The sequence below is a fragment of the Petaurus breviceps genome, unplaced genomic scaffold (assembly GCF_028583685.1).
Source record: "Petaurus breviceps papuanus isolate PSGF00001 unplaced genomic scaffold, PetGlider_PUasm1.0 90845, whole genome shotgun sequence".
Lineage (NCBI taxonomy): Eukaryota > Metazoa > Chordata > Mammalia > Diprotodontia > Petauridae > Petaurus > Petaurus breviceps.
Window position 1 is genome coordinate 13,045,030 of NW_027187359.1, and position 23,507 is coordinate 13,068,536.

Here is a 23,507-nt window from a genome sequence, read left to right on the forward strand (position 1 = left end):
AGAATAAGAAATAGTCTGTGCAACGCCCAGGGGTTAGGGATGCAGTCATCTACAGGAAGAGCAGGTTGGCCACTTTGGTTGCAATTTAGGGTATATAAGGTGAATTAATTTGAAAAAACCCTGAGTAACACAGGATGGAGCTAGATTTAAAATGCCAAATAAAAGAGTTTGTAATTTTATCCAGGACACAGTAGAAATCCATTGAAACTTCTTAAATGGGAGGGGGGAGGGCGATATGGTCAGATGTGGGCTTTAGGAATATCAGTTTTCCAGCTCTATGGAGGATGGATTGGAGAGGGAAAGGCTAGAGACAAGATTAATTAGGAGGCTAGTGAAATAGTTTAGGCAAGTAATGATGAGGGCCTAACCTATGATGGTGATTGAGTGGAGAGGAGGAAAGTCCAAGGGATGTGCTGGAGGTAGAATCGACAACCCTTGGAAACTGATTGAATATGGGTTGGACATGTGAGGACACAGTGAAGACTTGTAGTGGTTCTAAGTTAGGGAAGGGGAGATTTTTCTTGCTTTATTGGCTTGAGGTTTTTTTTTTTTTTGGTAGAGAGATAATAATTTCTGTTCTGGACATATTAAGTTTGAGATATCTACAGGGTAACAATATGGAGACATGGGCCTGGAACTCAGGAGAAAGATGAGAGTTGGATATGTATATTTGGGAGTCCCTCAAATACAGATAATAACTGAACCCATGGGACCTGATGAAATCACTGAGAGGAAAAGGTCTAGGACAAAGAATTCAAAGACGCTTAGGTCATATTGAATGACCTCTGAGGTCTTTGCTTCTATAAGCATGTGAAGCAGGAAGTAGAATGCCTAAGAGGAGAGAATACCTTAGGTCAAGGAGCAAAGATGATCAGGAAAAACAGAGAATAGGGAATAATCTCTGAACGAGTGATTTAGGAGAAATGATAAGACAAGGTGAGGGCAAATGGTGATTACAGCTAAAGAAGAAGAACAGGGTGATGCTGTGAGGTGAGCTACAGAAGGGTCTATAGAGGACTGGATAGGACAAATAGGTAATAGATTTGATAGGAGGACCAGATATGGTACGAATGCAAGAGAAGGCTAGCTAGGGTGTGTAGTAAAGGGCACAGAAAGAGAGAGAAATGGTAAGATTAGGACCTTTAGAGATATGGGCCTTTTTTTGCTTGCAAATCTTTCATGTAACTGTGTTAGTTCATCTTAAGTTTTCCTAAATCCATCTTAGAACTTATCATAAAAAGAAGAGCAAATTCAAGCATAATTCTAGCAGACTAGGATTGAGGAGAGTGAATTTGAAAGGATTCAAAGTACGGGTAAATGGATCCAATGGCCTAAAATACTATAAAGAAAACTCTCAAGATTGAAATTCTGAAGACATAAGCAGGAATAATTCTTATCAGGAGGAAATGGAGAGCTATATAAAGTGACTGACTCAAATAAAAAAAAAGATGTGTATAGAATATAGATACAAGGGCAAGTAAAGAAGGATGAATACAATTAAGCAATTGACTAATCAAAAAGCATTTACTAAGGGACTATTATGTGCCAGGTACTGTTTTAGGTGCTGGGGATGCAAAGGTGAAAATGAAATGATTCTTGTCTTCAAGTAGCTTACATTCTATCATGAGGAGCAATACACACATATGATAAAGCAAAACACAGAACGAATACAAGACAGTTTTGGAGAGAAGACAGTATAAAAGTACAAGAGAGAAGCATGGTCCTGAAAAAGAGTGTTAGGAATACCCAGAATGAGTTGAATTTGGGCAACAAAAAGGTCTTTGTTTTTACATCTATATCAGTAGCAAGAAAAAGATTAAAGAAAGGATGATGCAATATTGAGTGTTGTGCAAATGATGAAAAAGATAATAATGAGAAAGTGCAGCTACTCAGTAACGCAGTCCTGTTTTTCTTCCAAAAATAATAATTTTTGAATGGAAATTATAAAAAATTGTTAGCAGGGAGCTGAAACCCAAAGTAAGGAAATGGTTGAGAGTGCTTTGCCCTCATTGAGTTCATGTTACCAGGACTGGATACAATATTCTTTACGGTACTGAAAAATCTGAGAGATGGACATGGTGAGCCTCTTGGTGGATTTTCAAAGACTATGGAAAATGGAAGCAGTATCACAAGATAGGAAGGAAAAATGTCCTGATTTTCAAAGAAAAGAAAGAAGGTTGTAATAGTAATGGCATTTAAAGATTCCCCTGTATTGGCTTGGTTTTTGGTTTGATTGTGTTAAAACCCAGAGCTTGTTAATCTCACTTGTGGGATGGACTTGTTGACGTGAAAAGAGAGTGCTGAACTGGGAGGATCTGGTGACTTAGATTTGGAGAGACAAGAGAGAGAGGCAGAAGAACTTTTTGGAAGCAGCACCTTTGGAGGCAGAGAGAGACTGAGAGGATTGCTGAGGGCCACTTTGAATTGCCCAGGACTTCTGAGAGCTGCCACCCAGAGCTGCCAAGGACTGAGGAGACATGGCTGTTTTGCTGGTACTTTGTCTGTCTGTTTTGATGTTGTTTTGCCAGATTTGTCCACTGGTAAAAGAGAGTCCTGTTGTTGCAGAAGTTCTGGAACCTGGCTGTTGGTTAAGAGCTCCTGAGACTGTCCTGCAGACAGAGAGTGAATACTGTCCACTGGTAAAGGACAGTGCTGTTGTTGCAGGGATCTGGGAACCTTGCTGTTGGTTCAGAAGCCCTGAAGAAGGATTTTCTTGTTGTATGTTTACAGAAATCCTGGAAGAGGGTTTTGCTAATGTTTTCAGGGGTCCTAGGACTGTTCTGCAGACAGAGGATGAATTAATGAAGAGACTGGCGATGTATCTTGTGGCCTTGCTAAGCTTTGTCTCCCCAGGAAAAAAGATTGCTGAGAACTTGCCTTGTGTCAAGATGAAGAAAAGACCTCCATTTGGGTATTAAGTGCTGTGCTTAAACTTGTTGTAACTCTGGGGTAGATTCAGTTGTGATTCAGGGGTGGGGAACTTTTGACCTTTTTGTGTTCTATGATTGAACAAATGAATGTACTTTACTTATGGTTGGAAACTAATCTCCATTTGAGAAGAGGGGCTTTGTGATGGACTAAATAAAGGTACAACCTAGGGGTGGAGTAGTATTTAGAAGAGAGACTTTGTAATTGATTGAATGAATGTAAAGTCCTGGGGTGGGGTAGTACTTGGAGATTATTTAATCACACTTAGTAAATGCTGTATTTTGAATGATGTCATATTTTGATCTTCTCTCTGTTCTTAATTTGTCATTGAATAAAATGGAGAGCACTGTGATAGTAATGGCAATTAAAGATTCCCCTGTATTGGCTTGGTTTTCAAACTGATTGTGTTAAAACCCAGAGCTTGTTAATCCCACCTGTGGGATGGACTTTTTGATGTGAAAAGAAAGTCCTGAACTGGGAGGAGCTGATGACGTAGATTGGGAGAGATAAGAGAGAGGCGGAAGATCTTTTTGGAAGCAGCACCTCGTGGGGAGAGAGAGAGACTAAGAGAATTGCTGGTGGCTGCTTTGAATTGCCCTGGACTTTTGAGACCTGCCCCCTGAGCTGCCAAGGACTGAGGAGACATGGCTGTTTTGCTGGTACTTTGTCTGTCTGTTTTGATGTTGTTTTGCCAGATTTGTCCACTGGTGAAAGACTGTCCTGTTGAAGAAGTCCTGGAACCTGGCATTTGGTTAAGAAGCCCTGAGACTGTCCTGCAGACAGAGAGTGAATACTGTCCACTGGTGAGGGACAGTGCTGTTGTTGCAGGGGTCTGGAGACTGTCCTGCAGACAGAGTGAATACTGTCCACTGGTGAAGGACAATGCTGTTGTTGCAGGGGTCTGGGAACCTTTCTGTTGGTTCAGAAGCCCTGAAGAAGGATTTTCTTGTTGTATGTTTACAGAAATCCTGGGAGAGGGCTTTGCTAATGTGTTCAGGGGTTCTAGGACTGTTCTACAGACAGAGGATAAATTCATGAAGGGACTGGCAATGTATCTTATGGCCTTGCTAAGCCTTGTCTCCCCAGGAACTAAGATTGCTGAGAACTTGCCTTGTGTCAAGATGAAGAAAAGACCTCCATTTGGGTATTAAGTGCTGTGTTTAAACTTGATGTAACTCTGGGGTAGATTCAATTGTGATCCAGGGGTGGGGAACTTTTGACCTTATGTTTGGAAACTAATCTCCATTTGAGAAGAGGGGCTTTGTGGTGGACTTAATTAAGGTATAGCCTAGGGGTGGAGAAGTATTTAGAACAGAGACTTTGCAATTGAATGATTGGAAGGTCCTGGGGTGGGGTAGTACTTGGAGATTATTTAATCACACTTAGCAAATGCTGTATTTTGAATGATGTCATGTTTTGATCTTCTCTGTTCTGAGTTTGTTACTGAATAAAATGGAGAGCACCTATGCTGGTATTCTGAGCCTTGGGAAGTTGCCTTTCTTTTGGCATTACATTACAAGCACCTACGCTGGTATTTTGAACCTTGGGAAGTTGCCTTTGCTTGGCATTACATTACAAAGGTTCAATCTGGAAACTAGACCTAGGACCTTAACATTTATTTTGGAAAAATTCTAAAAAGTAGGAGTAAAGACAGAGTATGTTAACTTTTAGAAAAAAAGAGTAGTGATCACTAAAAGGCTTAATGCCTTTGTCCAGAAGAGGTCATCCTAAATTAGCCTCATTTTCTTAGTAGGTATTAGATGGGGGGACTAGGTAAATACTACAGACATTGCAAAGCAATTGATCAAGTATCTCAATGAATTCTTCTAGAGGGATGTGAACTAGAGGATAATATAATTAGGTGACTAAAGAACTTGTTAAATGACTGAATCCAAAGAGTAGTCATTAGTTAATCAATATGGGACATGGAAGGAAGTGTCCATCAGAGTAATCCAAAGACCTGTGTTTGCCCCTATGCCGTTTTCAAACAACTTTTATAGTATTTTATTTTTTCCAATTATGTGTAAAAACAATTTTTAACATTCAGTTTTATAAATTCTGGATTCCAAATTCCCCCCTCTCCCTATTCTTTGCCATTTTTTAAAAGCAATCGGGGTTAAGTAACTTGCTCAAGGTTACACGGCCAGTTATTTTTGTGTGGGTGCCGAGTATCTGAGACCGGAACCGATCGCAGGTTTCCCAGCTCTGGGGCCTGCGCTCTTGCTCACTGTGCCACCTGGCCGCCCCTAAGCAATTGGGGTTAAGTAACTTGCTCAAGGTTACATGGCCAGTTATTTTTGTGTGTGTGTTAAGTATCTGAGCCCGGAACCCATCCCAGGTCTCCTGACTCTGGGGCTGGCTCTCTTACTCACTGTACCACCTGGCCATCTCCTTTACCATTTTTTTATCAATGACTCAGATGAAGGCATACATGGAATATCTCAAGTCATCTCAAACTACATATAAAGACAATGTTGTAAGAGGGAAAGAAGGATTGATTTGGAGCTATAGAACCAATTTCAGATACTGTCTCTGCTATTTACCACCACTGTGACCTTGGACAAGTCACTGAATTTATCTTGGCTTCAGTCACTTCATCAATAAAGTGTGAGGGGTGAGGGAAAGGTTGGATCAGTCAGTCTCAAAAGTTTCTTATAACTCTAAAAGCTAAGATCCTATGAGTTCATTAGCTTATCCTCTCCCTTTGCTATCCCACAGATGGTCTCCCTCTGGCTTCTAAAAGTCTTTCAGTGAAATCACTACATCCCCAAATTCAAGACTTTTGAGTCATCTTTGGCTTCTCCTTCTCTCTCCAAATTTAGTCTACCAACTTTTATAGACTGTTAATTCAAAATGTCTCTTACATAGATTACATCCCTACTCATCTATTTCCACTGCCACCACCCCAATCCCCTGTCTTCATCACCTCATGCTTTGATTACTGACATAGACTCTTTAATTAGTTGCCCTTTATCCAGTTTTACTATCCTTCCCCATTCTATTCTGCACACTTATCACCATATTAATCTTCTCAAAGAAGATTACTTTGTCAGGATATTCCCTTTCTTATAAACCCTCAGTGGCTGTGTGGTATATATGTGGGATGGTTCTGTAGGGGTCATACCATGGAGTATGCACTGATCTGATCTGCTCACCCCTGAGGAAACATGTGCTTGCCTCAGAAGGACTTGTTCCTTTGGGATGACACAACAAACCCTAGATTGTCTCTTGGTCCTTCAGCATATGCTGACTGAAAGAAAGAGAGGCTACAGTTAGGATTGCCAGATAGGATTGGCAACTAACCCAGGAAGAATGGCCTATCAGTGGCCCTTAAAAAGGGATCACTGTCTTACTTCTTCAACTCTCTAGGTAGCATCATGTAATTCTGGGGCTTCTCACAAGGGGTGGTCTTCTCCACCCTGGCATGATGGCAACTACTCTTATCTGGCAGCTAGAGCCAGAGCTCAGTTAGGGTCTCCTGGATTCCCTGAAGGATCTATTTGTATTTCCTTCCTTGAAAATAGGTGAGCAAACACTGACCCTGAGGTGGATATACCAAGTTTTGGAGGCAGCCTTGTGATTTAGAGAGGTCAGAGTTCCTGGATGCCTCAGTGGGGGAGGGAGACACTAAGGAACATTCCCACTACATCTACTACAGAACTTTTTGTAAAAAATGAATGTAGAGGATGAGCCCAAGCCCCAGCCTAGGTTTCCAAAAGACATGGACCTGGAGGGAACTGTTTAGGTAGGGCAGAGGTAAGGAAGAATATAAAATGGTTACTTTGCAGTGCTACACAATTTTCTGTTGTTTTTAAGTATCAAACTCTCTGAAGAGAATAATATTGGTTCTGTTCCTGCTGCTTAAGTTTTTATGTCAATGCATGCTTATGGGCCTTTTACGTATCAGTGTTGTTTGTTTTGTTTTGTGCAGAGGAAGTAAATAGCTGCTCTATAACTGACCTAAGCTGTACACTGAACTTTTTTCTACTTCTACCTTTGGGGAGAACAAAGATATGAACTAAACCTATACTTCAAGTAATTTTTTCCAGGACTCCAAAGTGGGAGTTTACAGAGCCAAAAAGCATTAAGAAAAAAAAAGGACTCTGACCCTCAATTTATGTGTTCAGGTACTTCTGGGGGTGATCTGATTCATAAATGTGTACTCCCAGAGTTGAGAGGGGGCCTTAGTTAAGAGGGAGAGAGCACACCAGCAAGTTTATTGTTATATAAGGAGAATATACATGGAATCAAGTTCCTTGGATTTGACAAGGTTACTACAAGGCATCAAGTGGCCACTTTTAGAAGAGTGGGAGGGAAGGAAGCAAGACTATAGAGAGTTAATGGAGGGAGTGGGTGGTGCAGAAATAGAGACACTGCTTACCAACTTGTTTAAGATGTCTGGCAGATAAAAGAAGAAAAGAAATTGGGTAGCAGCTAAAGGGCAAAGTTGTAAAATTAAGAGTCAGGAGTAGCTAATCCCCAAGGTGCCTTATAGTTCTAACATTCAGTGAGTCTCTGTCGGATGGAGTAAAAGCTATGTCCAGTATCAAATATCTCAGAGAAGGGTGTGACACACAAACCCATTCCCCAATAGATAAATGATCAAAGGATATGAATAAATAATTCTCATAAAGAACTACAAAATAATAACCATTTGAAATTCTTTCAAATCACTAATAATCAGAGAAATGCAAATCAAAAAACCCATGAAGTTTCACCCAAGTTGCAGGAAATTGACAATGATGATAAAAATAAGAACAGTCAGTGTTAGAGGAATTGTGAAAAGGCAGGCACACTAATGCCTTGTTAGTGGATTTAGGAATTGGCACAACCATTCTGGAAGGTGATTTGGAATTATGCAAATAAAGAGACTAAAATGTCAATAACTTTTGTCTCAGAGATTCCACTACTAGGCATATAGTGTAAAGAAGTTATTGGACAAAAAGGGTATACACATATTCATAGCAACATTTTTATAGGAGTAGGAGCAAAGTAAACAAAATAGATGTCCATCTTTGGAGGAGTATCTAAACCATCTGTGACACGTGACGATAATGTAATATTATTGTGTTGTAAGAAATGATGAGTACTGTGAATAATGGCAAGTATGGAAAGTCTTATATGGATTGATGCTAAGTGAAGTAAGCAGGGTTGGGAAAACAAATATATCCAATGACTACACCAATGTGAATGAGAGGAATAAAACTCACAAACCAATTGATACTGAATGTTTTGAAATTATTAAAAAATAAGCTTAATCTCCAAAAAGGAGATTAAGGGAGACATCTCTCCTGACTCTTTTGTAGAAGCTGGGGTTAACAAGTATGGAACACTGTGTATAATATCAGCTTTTTTTGATGCGTTGATTGGTTTAAATGATTTTCCCCTTCTTTTTTCCTTTTTCAAGTCTCTGTTATGAGCTAGCTCTTTGGGAAAAGGGAGGGAATGGAAACAGGGGGAAAATTAAATAATGAAAAACTAAAATATATAAATAACTTTTTTAAATGAAAGAAAATTATTTCAAGAGGGAAAGATATGTGCATATGTGAATGACCTCTGACATTCACTAATTAAGTGACCCTGGCCAAATAACTTAATCACTCTGAGACTTACTTTCCTCATCTGTAAAATGAAAGGAAAGACCTGTGTTATTTACCTCAGAGGGTTATTATGGGATCAAATAAGATACAGTATCTAAATAACTCTACAAAACTTAAATCTATATCTGAGATCTTATGATTTATCCTGTATATCCTTGTGTATTTATGGATGTGCTATCTCCCTAGATAATATGTAATCTCTTTAGGAGTAGAGATTGCTTTATTCTTTTTTTGTTTTATTCTTAGTACCTTTAGCTGGGTCTAGAACACTGTTGGCTTAATAAAGACTTGCTGAAGGGTAAATCAGTGATGGCAGGGATCTCCTAGGTCATCTAATCTAACTTCCTCATTGTACTCTTGGGGAAATGGAAACCCAGAGAGATTAAGTGAATCATCCAATGTCACACTGGCCCTACCTGTAGGTGGCAGAGCCAAGATTTCCAGCAGCGTCCTCTGACACCAAATTCATCATCAATGTGCAGTGAATAGAGTACTGGCCCTGGAGTCAGGAGGACCTGAGTTCAAATTCGGCCTTAGATTCTTAACACTTACTAGCTGTGTGACCTTGGGCAAGTCACTTGACCCCAGTTGCCCTGCCTCCCCCCTCCCAAAAGGAAAAACAAAAAAGAAAATTCAGTACCAATTCCACTTTGACTTGATGCTCCCTGCCAAATGCTAGTAATTATCAACACTACCCTTCCTTCTACCCCTTACTCTAAGAAATATAATCAAAGAAACACTAGCATTGCCTTGGGAGAGTGTGTGCTAATGGATGGGTCACTTGTTCCAGTTATCATATGAGGCACTTCTAAGACCAAAGCACTCTTGCACTGGCCTCTGCTAATTGTTTGGGTTTTGATGGCTCAGAGTAAGTATAAACAGTAACTGTTTCTATTCTGGACAGAAGCATGAGGGTCTTCCTCTCTTTAAGAATCTTTGATTCTTTTATGAAGATAAATTAGGACATCTTTTGCCTCAGTTCTTATCTAGCTTTTAATTCCTGAATGGGCGTTGCCTCAGACAAACTGAGACCTGGGAAAGACCTTAGCTTAAAAAAGACCAATGTCTCCCACTGCACCTGAGGCCATCACCAGTTGTCCTTAACTATGTCTTGCCACTGGACTACAATGATTCTGGAGAAGAGAGTGAGGCTGATGGCTTTGCTCAGCCCTGCCTCAATTAAATCCAATACCCTTGTTAGTCAAGACATCAGCCTCCACCTGGTGTCACTGATCCCCTTTGAAAATAAAGCATGAACAACAGCAATCTGCCCTGGCCACCATTCCCTTCCATGTGCTGTCTTTCTTTATTAGAATGTAAATTCTTTGCTGACAGCGACAATCTTGCTTTTTTCTTTGTATCAATAGAGCCTGGCAAAATGTTTGGCACATTGTTATTGTTTAATAGTTTCAGTTGTGTCCAACTCTTAGTAATCCCATTGGAAAGGATACTGGAGTGCTTTGCCATTTTCTTCTCCAGCTCATTTCACAGCTGAGGAAACCAAGGCAAATAGAGTTAAGTGACTTCCCCAGGGTCACACAGCTAGTACGTGTCTAAGGCTGGATTTGAACTCAGGTCTTCCTGTCGTCGGGCCTGGCACTCTACCCAGAGTGTCACAAGCTGTCCTGGCACTTAGTGAGCATCTGATAAATGTTTTTTTTGTTGTTTCTCGTTAATTCAGGAGGGGAAGGAGCCAGAGAGAGATAAAGAGATTGAAGACACTTGAAAAGGAAGGGATGCCAGCAATAGTAAGATGTAGGAGTCATAAAGGAATGAGGTTAAGAGTTATGTTCAGAGGAGAGAAGGAACCATGTTCCTCTGGGACTGATGGGTGCGGGATGATGAGAAGGTGAAGGTAGGGGACAAGAGTACATCAAGGTTAAGAGTTAAGTGGTTATGGAAGCTCCTCATATGAGGGTCGCACCTAAAGTAAAGTGAACATTTACAAGTCAAGAGTTAAAAGTGCAGTAGGAACCATGCAAGTATGAATTTCATGGGCTTGGCACTTTAGCCTAGAGGCTATATTATCCATTGAACTGTTTTTCTTTGTTTGCATTTACAGTTTGAGAGGTAGAGAGAGTACCTGTTCTGAGTGACAAGGTGGATTTTCTCCCCCCAGGGAGTAAAGCACAGAGGTCATATTCATTAAGCTCCTGCTATTTTAATGACTGATTTAATAATGGCATAAATGCTGAACATTTGGCTGTTCTTTCAGAGAAATTCTATGCATTTAGAAACATAAAAAGCAGTAAATACAGCTGCCAGAAGCCTGGGAATTACCATTTTTTTCAGTCTCAGACTCTGCCTTTGATCTCTGAATAGAACTGGGCATGAAAATCATCTGACATCTCATAAAAGCAGGTGAGCTGGACTGTGTAATTTGGCTATCTCTCCCCCCCCCCCCCCCCCCCCCCCCACCATGGATACAAGTACCATAACAAATTCCCAAGTCACTGTCTTTACCTGGGGCTTTGATGCTTCTCCATCACCATCAATACAAGGACTCAGGATCAGGGATGGGAACTCTTGGCCTTCCTGCTTTCGGGACTGTAGGCACTTCTGTTTCTGCCGGATGATTCCCCTCTGGAACAAGGACTCCTCCGGAATCCTAAAGGAAAGTACAGAGAGATGATAGCTCCCTGCTCAGGGGTTTTGTCTTAAATAACCTAGGAGCAGGAAGGTTTAAGGACCACCTGAGGATTGGCATTTCCTAAGGCCTGAAGGATATTCAAAAGGGAATTGAACAATCATAGGATAGGATCACAGAGCAATGACTAGAAGGAAGTACAAACCCCTCTTTTTACAGATAAGGAAACTAAGAACCTGGGAAAGGTTATCTCATTCAAAAACTCAACCAAGGTTACATAGGAAATAAGTGTCCAAGGTGGGTTCCAAACCCAGGTTTTCTGCTTGCCCAGTCAGTGTTCTTTCCACTGTATCCTACTTATAACAAAAAAGAATACTCAGGACTGGGAAGGGCATTAGGAGGTCTTTAAGTCTATTCCTCTGCCTTAGGGTAACACTATAGCTAAACTCCCTTAGACAAATAAGAGTCTATCCTATTTTTAGGGAAGTTTAGAGAAAAGATTCTAGTCACCCTCTAGTTACCCATTCCAGCATCTAAAAACATGGTAAAGAAAATTTTTCTTAGGTAGTTTAGAATTTTGTTCTAAATTAAATCCCCCATGTTATCATTTAAACAGCTTTTGCTCTCCGTCCTTAATAGAAAGAGATTAATAGGTTATCTTTCATGTAAATGGCCATCATCTACTGTAAATAACAGCCATTACTAAATTGCCTGTCAGCCTTAATTTATCCCAAGTAATCTAATAATCTTTAGCTATTTCTTACAGATCCAACTCCTTGGTATTCAGATCTTCTCCGAGGCTTCCTTCTGTTTTCTTTTCCCCTTTTGGGTAATGAAATGGATAAGAGTTGTAGCTGTTGAGTCATTTCAGTTGTTTCTGACTCTCCATGACCCCATTTGGGGTTTTCTTGGCAGAGATACTGGAGTAGTTTGGCATTTCCTTCTCCAGCTCATTTTACAGATGAGGGAACTGAGGCAAACAGAGTTAAGTGACTTGCCCAGGGTCACATAACTAGTAAGTGTCTGAGACTGAATTTGAACTCAGGTCTTTCTGACGCTAGGCCTAGCCTGTATCCACTGGCCACCTAGCTTCCCATTGATAAGAATACACAGGGTGTAAATTTATTTAGGGCAGAGGGGTAAGGGCTTTGTCACAAAGAGACAACTGCCATGGGAGTGGGGGTGGGGGGATTGACATACTTCTTCCAAGGGCCCCTCTGGAAGCCTATACCACCTACTAAACCCTAGGCCAATGCTTCAGGGACTCATCTCTGTCAGTCTCTCTGTTTGGGCTATATTACTCCCAAACTTCTTTCATAGCATGTGCTGAGCTCTCCCAGTATATCCACGCCTGCCATTGGACTATCTTCTGTATTTGTTTCTATACCCCCCACCCCAATCAATGGTTTTTGCCAAAGATTAAAAATAATCCCCCTTAAATCTCTGAAAGGAAAGACGGATACCTGAGTTCTGGATAAACATTCTCCAGGTACCACTTGAAGGTATGGCACTTCAGACGCTTCCTCAGTTCCACTCGGCCTTGTATGCTGGGTTGTAGAAAGGGGAGAGAAGGGCAAGAAAATAATTACTGTACACAGATGGTTTTACAATAGTCTCAACTACTGAGGCATGTGTAGCTGAGGAAATCTGTGGAGGTTAGGGAACACAAGTGCCCACACTTAGCGCCCACCTCCCTCTGGCATACTGAAGAAATGAACTAAAAAGAGAGGGTGAAATGCAGTGTTCTGTAGAGAAACACTTAGTAACGTTGGGAACAAGCAGTGATGATAGCTCAGAGAACCTTATTTCACTTTGAGAGTAGAACCTGAGGGAAAACTAGCAGCATGATAACATTCATTGTATTTAATAGTTATCACAGTATCATTGTTCAGAGCTGGGAGAGACCTTACAGGTAGGTTATCTAGTATGATCCTAGCTTATCTGATGAGGAAACTGAGGCCCAGAGAGGTCAAGCAATCTAAGCTTATATTGTTAGCAAATAGCAAAAACAGGATTTGAATCCAGGGCCTCTGACTTTCGATCTACTGCACCATGTTCCCTTGCTAGAACTATGATGTCATCAGGGTTAGCACACCACATAGACCTCTGGACTTGTCTGTGCCCCTGTAGACTGAACCATCCATGTTCCTTCCAGGTTGAATGAGCCTGCTCCCTGAACCCACCCCCTGGGATGGTTGTGACCCAAATCTCCAGGGCAGTTTGCCCCTACCTTATACCTATAATCCTTAACTCCCAACAAGATGCTCTGGAAAGGCTAAACAAGTTGTGGTATATGATCGTGATGGAATACTACTGTGCTAGATGAAACGGTGAGCTCAGTGATCTTAGAAAAGCATGGATGAACTTGCACAAAATAATGAAGAGTGAAACAAGCAGAAGAACCAAGAGAACACTGTACAGGAATAGCAATATTGCTTTAAGAACAATTTTGAACCACCTAGTTATTTTGACTATTACAAATACCCAAATTAACCACCAAGGACCTATGAATGAAGATGCTATCTGCATCCAGAGAAAGAACTGATAAATAGAAGTATATAAAGAAAGGTTTTACATATAAATACACACACACACATACAAATACATATATACATATTTGTGTCTAATGGTAGCCATCTCTAGGGTGGGAGTGGGGAAGGAAGAAGAAAAAAAAGGGAGAAAAGGAAGTTATATGATAATTATACATTTAAAAAGAATAGCAATTTGCATGACTGCACATGTATGTTCTCTACCAAAGTGCCTGTCTTCTCAATGAGGAGGGGTGGGGAACAAGACAGGGAAAGAATTTGGATTTCAAAATTTTAAAAACAAATGTTAAAAATTGCTACATGTAACTGGGGAAAAATAAAATACTAAAATTTTTAAAAAGGAATAGCAAGTTGCACATAATGGATGTGCAGTTTCATATGTAATCATCTTTCTTTTTATTCTGCTATGTTATGGAAATGCTTGTTTCATTTCTTAAGTTCAAAATAAAGTAAATAAAAAATACAAAGAAAAAAGAAAGATGCTCTGGATGGAGTCCCAATAAAATGTTTATTCTTTGAGGGCAGGAAGGGTTTTATTTTTGCCGTGGTACATCTGTAGCACTTAGCCCGGTGCCTGGCATCTATTAGCACCATAACGAATACTTGTTGATGGATTGATTGGGGGGAGATGGCCAGTGATGCCTAATCACTTCAGTGTGGCTGGTGAATGATTAAAGAAATTGAGTCAGTTGCTGGACATGCTATAGTTGTTTGCAGATTCAAGAAATGGGTCTGCCACTATCTTTCTTAGACTCTTTAAATTAAAGCACCGTCACCCCAGTACCAGACCAGCTGTCTGCTCACACTTACTAACTACATAAATGTGAGCAAACCACTTAATCTCTCAGAGCCTCTATCTCCTCACCTGGAGAACAGAGACAATAATATATACATGGAACTGAGCTCACAAGGATGTTGTGAGGCTCAAATAACATAATACATATACATTTCTTCATAAGCCCTAAAACCCAAGTAAATGTCTATTTTTGTTATTATTTAACATTATTATTTCTACTATGACTACTATCTCCATTTATAATGGTCATTGTTCAAGAGAGGTCAAGAGCAGGGAGACAGGAGTTTATCCCAGACCTACTCAGAATAACATAGATTGTTTAGGAGCAAAGTCAGGGCTTAGTTTTATGAATTAAAAACCATTCCCTTTTCTTCAGGTCACACTGTTTTACAGACACAAGTTAACTTTGGCACAACACCCCATTACCCCCTAAATCCCTAGGAGCTGAGTCAATGACTAATTTTGCTAAGAATGAATTATCCTCAGCTAAGGTATTTTATCAGCTTCCTCTCATTCCCCCAATCCTCAATACAACAAATGGACTGGATGTTTCCCCTTTGAACCTAGCTTTAAAACAGGCTAAAGAGGACTTGATTTTAGGTTGAAGCTGGGTTGAAGAGAATTACACTATAATTTAGCACAGGCTCTGGAAACTGAGCCCTTATGTGAGGAATCAAAATTTAAATAAAGGAGATCAAAGTAGAGGAAGAATTGGGATGGTCTTGTGGTCTATCAACAAACAAAAGGAAAGAAATCATTTCTTAGGGATACTACTTAACTTTAGAAAGAGTTGTCATTAGGTTCCATTTCCCTTTGCTGGGGCTTGGGTTGATCTAATAAAGAATCAATTAAGAGGTATAGCCTGAACACCTGTGTGCCCAGCACTGGGGGAGGTCCAAGACAAAGCCCTTGTCCTGGGGGAACTTATATTCTAATTGGGGGATAGGACCATGACCTGTGGAAACAATTATAGGACAAGACGTCAGAAGCTTTGAAAGTAGGTAGACTAAGGCTCCTTCTCATCTACCACCTGAAGGTGACTTACTTTCCAAAAGGTCGTCCCTGGGCCACAGGTCTGGCAGCATAAAAGTAATGCTTGAACTCATCCATCCACACCTCCGCTGTACGCTTCGTATTCCTGGAAAAAGAGGGAGCAGCCAGGCATCAAGGCAGGGTCATAGAATTTTTAGAAAAGAATTTAGAGATCAAACTTTCCCACCTCCTCATTCTACAGAGAGGGAAACCAAGCACCTCCCCACCAAAAAAAAAGGACCATAGCTTGTCCAAGGTACCAGTAGCCTTGAACCAAGGTCTAAACTGAGGTCTGCTCATTACCAATCCATTGACCTTTTCCACTGCACTCCAATAGGGCAATCAAAGGGTCCATGGACATATCCAGCTTAGAAAATAGGCTCAGATACTGTTGTCTGAACAACAGGAGAGTACTGCCTTGTCCTGCTGCCTCTCATCCTCCTACTGTATAGGTACTAGACCCTGTCCAACTCAAAACAGAAAGCTTAAAGTCCTGATTTGCCACATGAACATGACATCTGGATGGTTTAAAATAAACCTCTCCAGATATACTTCTCTCCCTTTTTTTGCAGAGGCAGGGGGACTATGTGTGTGAAATATTCTATATACTATCACACTCTGTTAGTATGTTGATTAGTTTTCTGAACTGCTTTTTCCTCTTCTTTCCTTTTTATTTTTTGTTACAGGAGGTGGTTCATTGGGTGGATTGAGGGGAAAGAAGGATTCTGAAATGGTGGTGTAATATCAATAATTTTGCTCAAAAGATCTGGGTAAAAAAGTAACCCTTTTCTTAAAAGGTATATGCCAGAATGGGTAGTTTGTATTTTTAGAGCCTATCTTCTGTGTTTGTGGAAAGAGAAATGTGATGAAAGGGGATAAGTGAAGTTAATAAGCATTTATTAAGTCTACTGTATGATGGGTATTATGCAAAGCTCTAATGATACAAATAAAGGCAAAATCCGTCCCTTATAGCAGCAGGATAACAGTCAAATGTGGGAGATAACATGAAACAAAACTATGTACAAACAAGATATACTGCATACAGTATAAATTGGAGATATTCTCAAAGAGAAGGCATTAGCATTAAAGGGGGATTGGGAAAGGTTTCTTGTAAAAGGTGGGATTTTAGCTGATATTTGAAGGAAACCAGGGAGGCTAGGAGATGGCGACAAGGAGAAAGAGAATTAGAGGACATCCAGTAAAAATGCCTTGGGTCAGGAGAAGGGGCATCTTGTGTGAAAACAGCAAGGCTGGAAGTGTCACTGGACCTCAGAGTATGTAAGGGGGAGTCAGGTGTAAGAATATTGGAAAGGTAGGAAGGATAAGGTTACAAAGAGAATTAAAAGACAAAGGGGATTTTATATTTGATCCTGGAGGTGATAGGGAGTTATTGGAGTTTATAGAATGGAGGAGTAACATGATCAGACCTATGCTTTAGGAAGACAGATTTGGCAGCTGAGCAGAGGACAGATTGGAGTGGAGTGAGAGATCTGAGCAAGAACCACCAGCAGGCTTCTGCAGTGTTCCAGAAGTGATGAAAGCCTACACTAGTGTGGTGCTAATGTAAAAGAAAGGAATATCATGTATAGGGAAGATGTTGTAAAGGTACATATAATGGGATTTGGCAACATGGATATGGAGGGTGAGGAAATGAGGATGATGCCTAGATTGTGAGGCTGAGTGCATGGTAGGATGGATGTTAATAGGGAAATTTGGCTTTGGGTAAAAGATAATGAATCTAGTTTTAGACATGTTGGGTTTAAGACGTCTATGGGACACCCACTTTGAGATGTCCAGTAGACAGCAATTCAAGACTGAAGTTCAGAGGTTAGGGCTGGATCAACGGATCTGAGAATCTTTTGCATGGAGATGATAATTAAATCCACTGGAGTTGATGAGATCACCAAGTGAATTTACATATATCTATATCTGTATCTCTCTATCACTATCCAGAGGAGGGGAGGAGATAAGAGATAATAGGACCCAGGAAAGAGTCTTGGGAGACACCCACAGAGAGCAGGCACAGCCTGAATGAAGATCCAACAAAGGGGGCCAAGAAGTCGAGAAGAGAAAGTAAGTAGGGTAATCTTTCCTATTATCAGACTGAATTGCTGCCAGAAGCAAAGGTGAAAAAAGGAAAACTTTCTCTCATAAGGACCATACCACTGGCCTTTTCCCACTATCTTTCTTCTCTAGTCACAATCCTTTCTGTCACCTTTTGTATAGCACATAAAGCCATTTCAAGCAAACAACTAAACTTGTGACATTGGAAGAGATTTATTTTTTAGAACTGATGATCCAAGCTATAAACAACTGAGCTAATCACACATACAGTCTACTGTCCCTCAAGCAGCTTGGATTATGGTTAAAAGGTTAAAGAAATAAGTCCTTCCAAGGGCTCTCTGCCCTCAGGCATGACATGTCATCTCTTGGCCTCCTTTCCTAGGCTGGCTGCTCATTCTCTTACATCTTCTTGTATATGAGACCAGGAGGAGGAATTGGCGTACTCTTTACTCCTGATCACCGAGCCAATAAATAATGACCTCCATCTTAAGCTGCACAGCACACTTTTGTGTTCTACTCATCTGTGTGCTTATCACATGAAGGATTTGTTTATGTCCTATCCCTCAACTAGACTGGAAGGTCAATTCAGAGAAGTACCTCATCATATCTAAGCCTGGTGCTGTGTTCTACATGCAGTGAGCTCTTAAAAAGTTATCAAATTGAGAGCAGGAACTGTCTTAATTTTCTATTTGTACCCTCAGTGCTTAGCACAGTGTTTTGCACATAGAAAGTACTTAAATGTTTCATTCATTCATTGAATAGTTTTCCTCACTTGTTAATTCTCTCTCTCTCTCTCTCTCCCCCTCCCTCTCTCCTCTCCTCTTTTCTTTCTTTCCCTCTCTCTTGTACTTTCAATATTGTCCCAATTTGTTTTCCTAATTCTTAAAAGCTTACTTCTATACAGTCACATTGCTTCACATCCCCCACCTCATGAAGATATAAAAAAGAGTGAAAAGTGAGGGACAAAGAGAGATAACTAAATGCAGAAGATCACAGCAGGAAGTACACCTAGAAGTAAATCAGAATCCTAGCCCTAATCCTAATCCAATGGATAGGAGAGAAGTAGGTGGATAAGCAAGAGAGAGATGGGGGATACCAAAATACAATGTGAGGAGAGGAAAGAGCTAGGACAATGATGGTGAGATAGCATAATGTTTTATTTTCTATGGAGAAAAGAAAAAACAACAGAAGAAAGGCAGAAAAGGAATACTGGAAGCTTTTAAAGTATAGAGAATGGAGAAGTCATACTACTTGTGACTGCTGATCTCTCTTTTTTTTCATACATTTCCCAATAGAGGAAAAAGAAGTGATTCACTTTGGGGAGCAAAGTTTAAAACCACTGGCTCCTGTTCCAACAGGTATCAGGGTTCTTGTTCTCAGGTGTTCATCCCTATTGTCCAAAGATAGGAACATGGAATCTTCCAAAATGCCATAGTACAAAAACTGCAACTGGTCTAGCCACTCACCAGGGAAAGAAATACAGTGAGGAGACCAGTAATATAGAATTATTTAAGGCTTAAGTCAGGACTTCTTCTCAAAACCCAAAGAAATAAGTGGGAATTTCAGAATCATTTTTATCAGATGAAAAAACATCTTATGTCATCTAGCGCAATTCTCTCATTTTCCTAATAAGCAACCTGAAACCTAGAGAGTTGAAGACTCCAATGTGCTTTCCACTACACCATGTTCTTTTCTATTCTCAGACTCCAAAATAGTGATTTCCTTCCCTCATATGCACATATCCAGAGACTGAGCAGTCAGTCTCACCATCAAACTCATGGTCAACCTGGGAGGCTGGCATATATAACCAAATCTGTGGGAAGACTGCAGTCAATCAATTAATCAACAAAGAGTTATTAAGTGCTTATTGTGAGTCAAGCACTGCATTGAGTTAAACAGAAGATATTTTGTTGACCCCCTTCCCATGAAGCAGCCCCTAAAGAAGAGAACTTACTTTATATAGGTGTTGAGGTTGCCCTCTGGAAAAGTATAGGGATGCTTCTTCCGGAACACATGCCCCACCCGGCTACAGGGAAGGATTTCCAGACTGCCTCCACACATCCACACCCGGAAGGAAATTTCTGCAAGAAAGTTATGTCCCCCCTTTTATTCTGTCTTCTCTAGAACTAAGAGTGATAAAAGAGGAGGAGCTTAGTCATGATTCCTATCAAATGGCCCTTTTGCTTATTCACATTATTGTGGCCTTTTTTTCTGAACCAATAATAAGAGCAACAGTTGACATTTATATAGGACTAAAAGGTTTGCAAAGAACTTCACATGAATTATCTGATTTGATCCTCATAACAACCTTGTGAAATAGGGATAGGGATAATCTCCATTTTACAGATGGGGAAACTGAAGTTCAAAAAAGTTAGATGACTTGTCCAGGGCTACACAGGAAAGAAGGAAAGAAACAAGCTTTTACTAAGGTCTTATTATGTTTCTAGACACTGTGCTAAATGCTTTACAAACATTATCTCTTTTGATCCTGTGACAATCCTGGGAGGTAAGTGCTATTATTATCCTCGTTTTTTTTTTTAAAGAAATATATACATCATTCTCATTTTAAAGTTGAGGAAACTGAGGCAGATAGAGGTTAAGTGACTTGCCCAGAGTCATGAACCTAGTAAGGTGTCTGAGTCTGGATCTGAACTCAGGTATTAGCAATTCAGTGCTTTATTCTGAGTGATTATTTAATAAATTCACCTTTAGCACAAACAGTATAGTGGAAGTGGTCTTGTTTCCTCATCCTTATTAATTTTGTTATATTTTAAACTATTATAACCCAGATTCACCATTCCCTGATGCTCTCCTGTCACCATCAGGACATCCCTACTTTATCTCCACTGGATTTTCACTTCTAGTGCTCAGAACAGTAACCAAATCATCAGCGCTATCATTTTTGGAAAGGATATGTCAATCAACTGCCCTATGGCTGCCATGCAAAACCACACTCACCATCCCCTACAATTTCCCAGACCAAATCACTCCTTCCTGGCCACCAATCCCTTATCTTTATTGTCTTCTCTAATTAAAAATGTAAGTTTTCTGAGGTCAGGGATTGTCTTTACTTTTGAATTTTTATCTTCAGTGTTCTTGGAATATAGTACATTGTTAATAAATGCTTATTCACTCATTCATTCATTGACCTCCCTCTTCTGCTAGCTATTCTTTCTTCTCTGAGTTTTCATGACCCTATTCTACTATCAATCATACCTTTTCAATCTCCATTGCTGACTTATCAGTCTCATCATGGCTCCTAATTGTGGTTAGCTGTCTCTGTCCTAGGCCCTCCTCTCTCTCTCTGCACTTTCTTGGTGACCTCTTCATTTCCAATGGGTATATGCCATCTCTATTCAGATGACTTACAGATCTTTATATCAGTCTTTCCCTTAAACTTAATTCTCATGCCATCAATTACCTACTTTACATTTCAAACTGAATGTCCCAGACATCCCAAACTAAATGTATCTAAAACAGAACTCATGTCTCCTTTCAAACCCAGACCTCTTCAAAACCTTCCTATTTGTGACAAAGGTATCATCATTCTTCCATTCTCCCAAGCTTATAACCTAAGCATTATCCTGAAGTCATCACACTCACTTACCTGCATACCCTTATCACCTGCCAAATCTTGCTTATATTCACATCTTTACTTTGACCTCTTCTCTCTCTTCTCATAGATATATAAATGTCACTTTAGTTCCAAGTCCTTAGAAGTAGATCTGACCATATCACTTCTCTACTCAGTAAACACCACTGCCTTCCTATCATCTTTTTAAAAAAAAAATACAAACTCCTCAGTTTAGATCTCAAAGTCTTTTACAACTTGGACCCAACCCATCTTTCCAACATCTTTATACATTACTCCTTCTTCTACACTTTGAGATCCAGCCAATCTGACCTCTTCACTCTCCCTCACAAGTGACACTCCATTTCTTGTCTCTGTGACTGATCTCCCATGACTGAATGTACTCCCTCCCTACCACATAGAACCCTTCCCTTCATTCAAAAAGTACTTCAAAAACTATCTTCTAAACAAGGGGTCATGAACTCCGTTGGCAGTTTGGTACAGCCTACAGACTCCTCAGAATAATACTTCAAAATCCATAAAATAAAATGCATCAGATTACAAAAGAAACTAATTATATTGAAATATACTAATTAAAATTCACACACACAAGTCCATAGAACTGCTATTTTAAATGAATCCTTTCCTGATCCCCATCTGGTAATACCCTGCCTCTTAAGCTATCTTTTAGTTAACTATTTTAAAATCTATTCTCTTATATTTATTCTGTATTCAGTTACATATGTATTTGTTGCTTCTGCGTTAGACCATAAGCTCTTTGTGACTAGGGATTGTTTAATTCTTTATATTTACATTTCTATTACCTAGCACATTGCCTGGCACACAGTAGGTTTCATGATTAATAGATGACTTACAGTTATTGAATGTGGCTGATTGTTACCAGCACTGCATCACATATAGATAGCCCTGTCATATGCAGAACAGTTGTAGCTAAAAATGAATATGAGGCATGATAGTAAGTTCAAATGTTTGTGAAATTATCCCACTGCTTCTTCAGTCTATAATTCTCCATCTTTTGTGGCTTATGTATATTTTATTGTAATGATTATCGACTTGATTCAGGCAGTTATTCTTTGCTGAAGTATTGGAATGTCTAGGACACTTTGATGCTTTATGAGGACAGAGGGACAGATGATTTGAAATCCAGACTTTCCCAGAAAATGTGGGCCATATGGTCACCACAATCTTTCTGTTGAAGCATGCTTCCCTGCCTGGTGCTTCCAGGCCATTCTGAGAGTCACCTTGATCAGAGTCGAGGAGGGAATCGGGATTTGGCAGCTTAACGATTGTAACAGGGACTTGAAGCCCCAAAGCTTTTGTCCAGGGGACTTCCCACCTGACACTTGTGTACCCAGCCGCATATTCTTCCTGGCTGGCTGCTGCTGAAAGAGGCTCTGGAGAGGCTGGCAAGGTTTAATTAGCAGAGCCAGCTGTGTCCAAGTTGGCGGAGGTATGAATCTTTCAGTTTTTCCCTTTCTGCCACAGGCAAGTGTGGCTATCTTTGAGAATCTTTCTTAATGGAATGAGTAAAGCAGTGATTCTCAGCCTTAGAGAAGGTCTACCCTTGCCTTGGGGCCACCTGAGAGTTCTGCTATATCCACTGTCCTGAGGACAGAGAGGAGGTTCTGTCAGCCTCACATTATGTTTAAGACAGTACACACCTCCATGTGGAAGATGGTGATGGGGGTACAGAGGGAGAGAAATACCCCTTGTCATCAATTTAGTACATTTTCCCCCTTATGGTTATGGGCAATTACACTGTATCCTTGTTAACAACACAACATCTTGACAGGTTTCCAGTAACTGAGGATACTATATATTTATAAGTATATATATGTATATATATATATGTATACACACATACATATATACATATACTTACATACATGTGTATTTATAAGTATATATACATATATGTGTGTTTGTGTGTATATATATATTTGAAAGCATATATGTACTTATAAAGTGAATAAATAAGATAAATACAAGATAGGTTCTTTGCATTTATCTCACTGTTCCCTGAATCCTAGTTACTTATGTCCATATCTTTTCTTCTACTAGAATGTAAAATACTTGAAATTAGGGTCTGTATTGTGACCACCTTTGCATTCCCAATTGCCATCACAACATGTTGCATATAGTTTGGGTTTTAAAATCTTTGTTGAATAGAATCAAAAGGCTTATAAGCCAACTTATCCTCCAAAGTTCATCAAAACCAACACAGACTTCCTGAGTTAACTATGTCCCCTAGTTACAGGGAAGGCTTACAAAGAAGGTCCAGTGAGCAGTTCCAGCAGAAACACAGCTCACAATGAGGTGAATGAGGCAGGGAATGACAAAACACTGGAAATGAGACTCC

The 23,507-nt window shown here is 40.0% G+C and overlaps 1 protein-coding gene across 1 annotated transcript in view; it reads right to left on the bottom strand.

Annotated features, from left to right (window-relative positions):
* Nucleotides 1-23,507, bottom strand: part of GALNT14 (polypeptide N-acetylgalactosaminyltransferase 14) — a 335,202-nt gene that overhangs the window by 16,803 nt on the left and 294,892 nt on the right. Inside the window, exons 10-13 of the mRNA XM_069072142.1 lie at nucleotides 19,511-19,637; nucleotides 15,506-15,598; nucleotides 12,579-12,662; nucleotides 10,992-11,136 (exon numbers count right to left, since the gene is read on the bottom strand). Of these exons, the coding sequence (XP_068928243.1) occupies nucleotides 10,992-11,136; nucleotides 12,579-12,662; nucleotides 15,506-15,598; nucleotides 19,511-19,637 (449 nt within the window). The remainder of the gene's footprint in view (nucleotides 1-10,991; nucleotides 11,137-12,578; nucleotides 12,663-15,505; nucleotides 15,599-19,510; nucleotides 19,638-23,507) is intronic.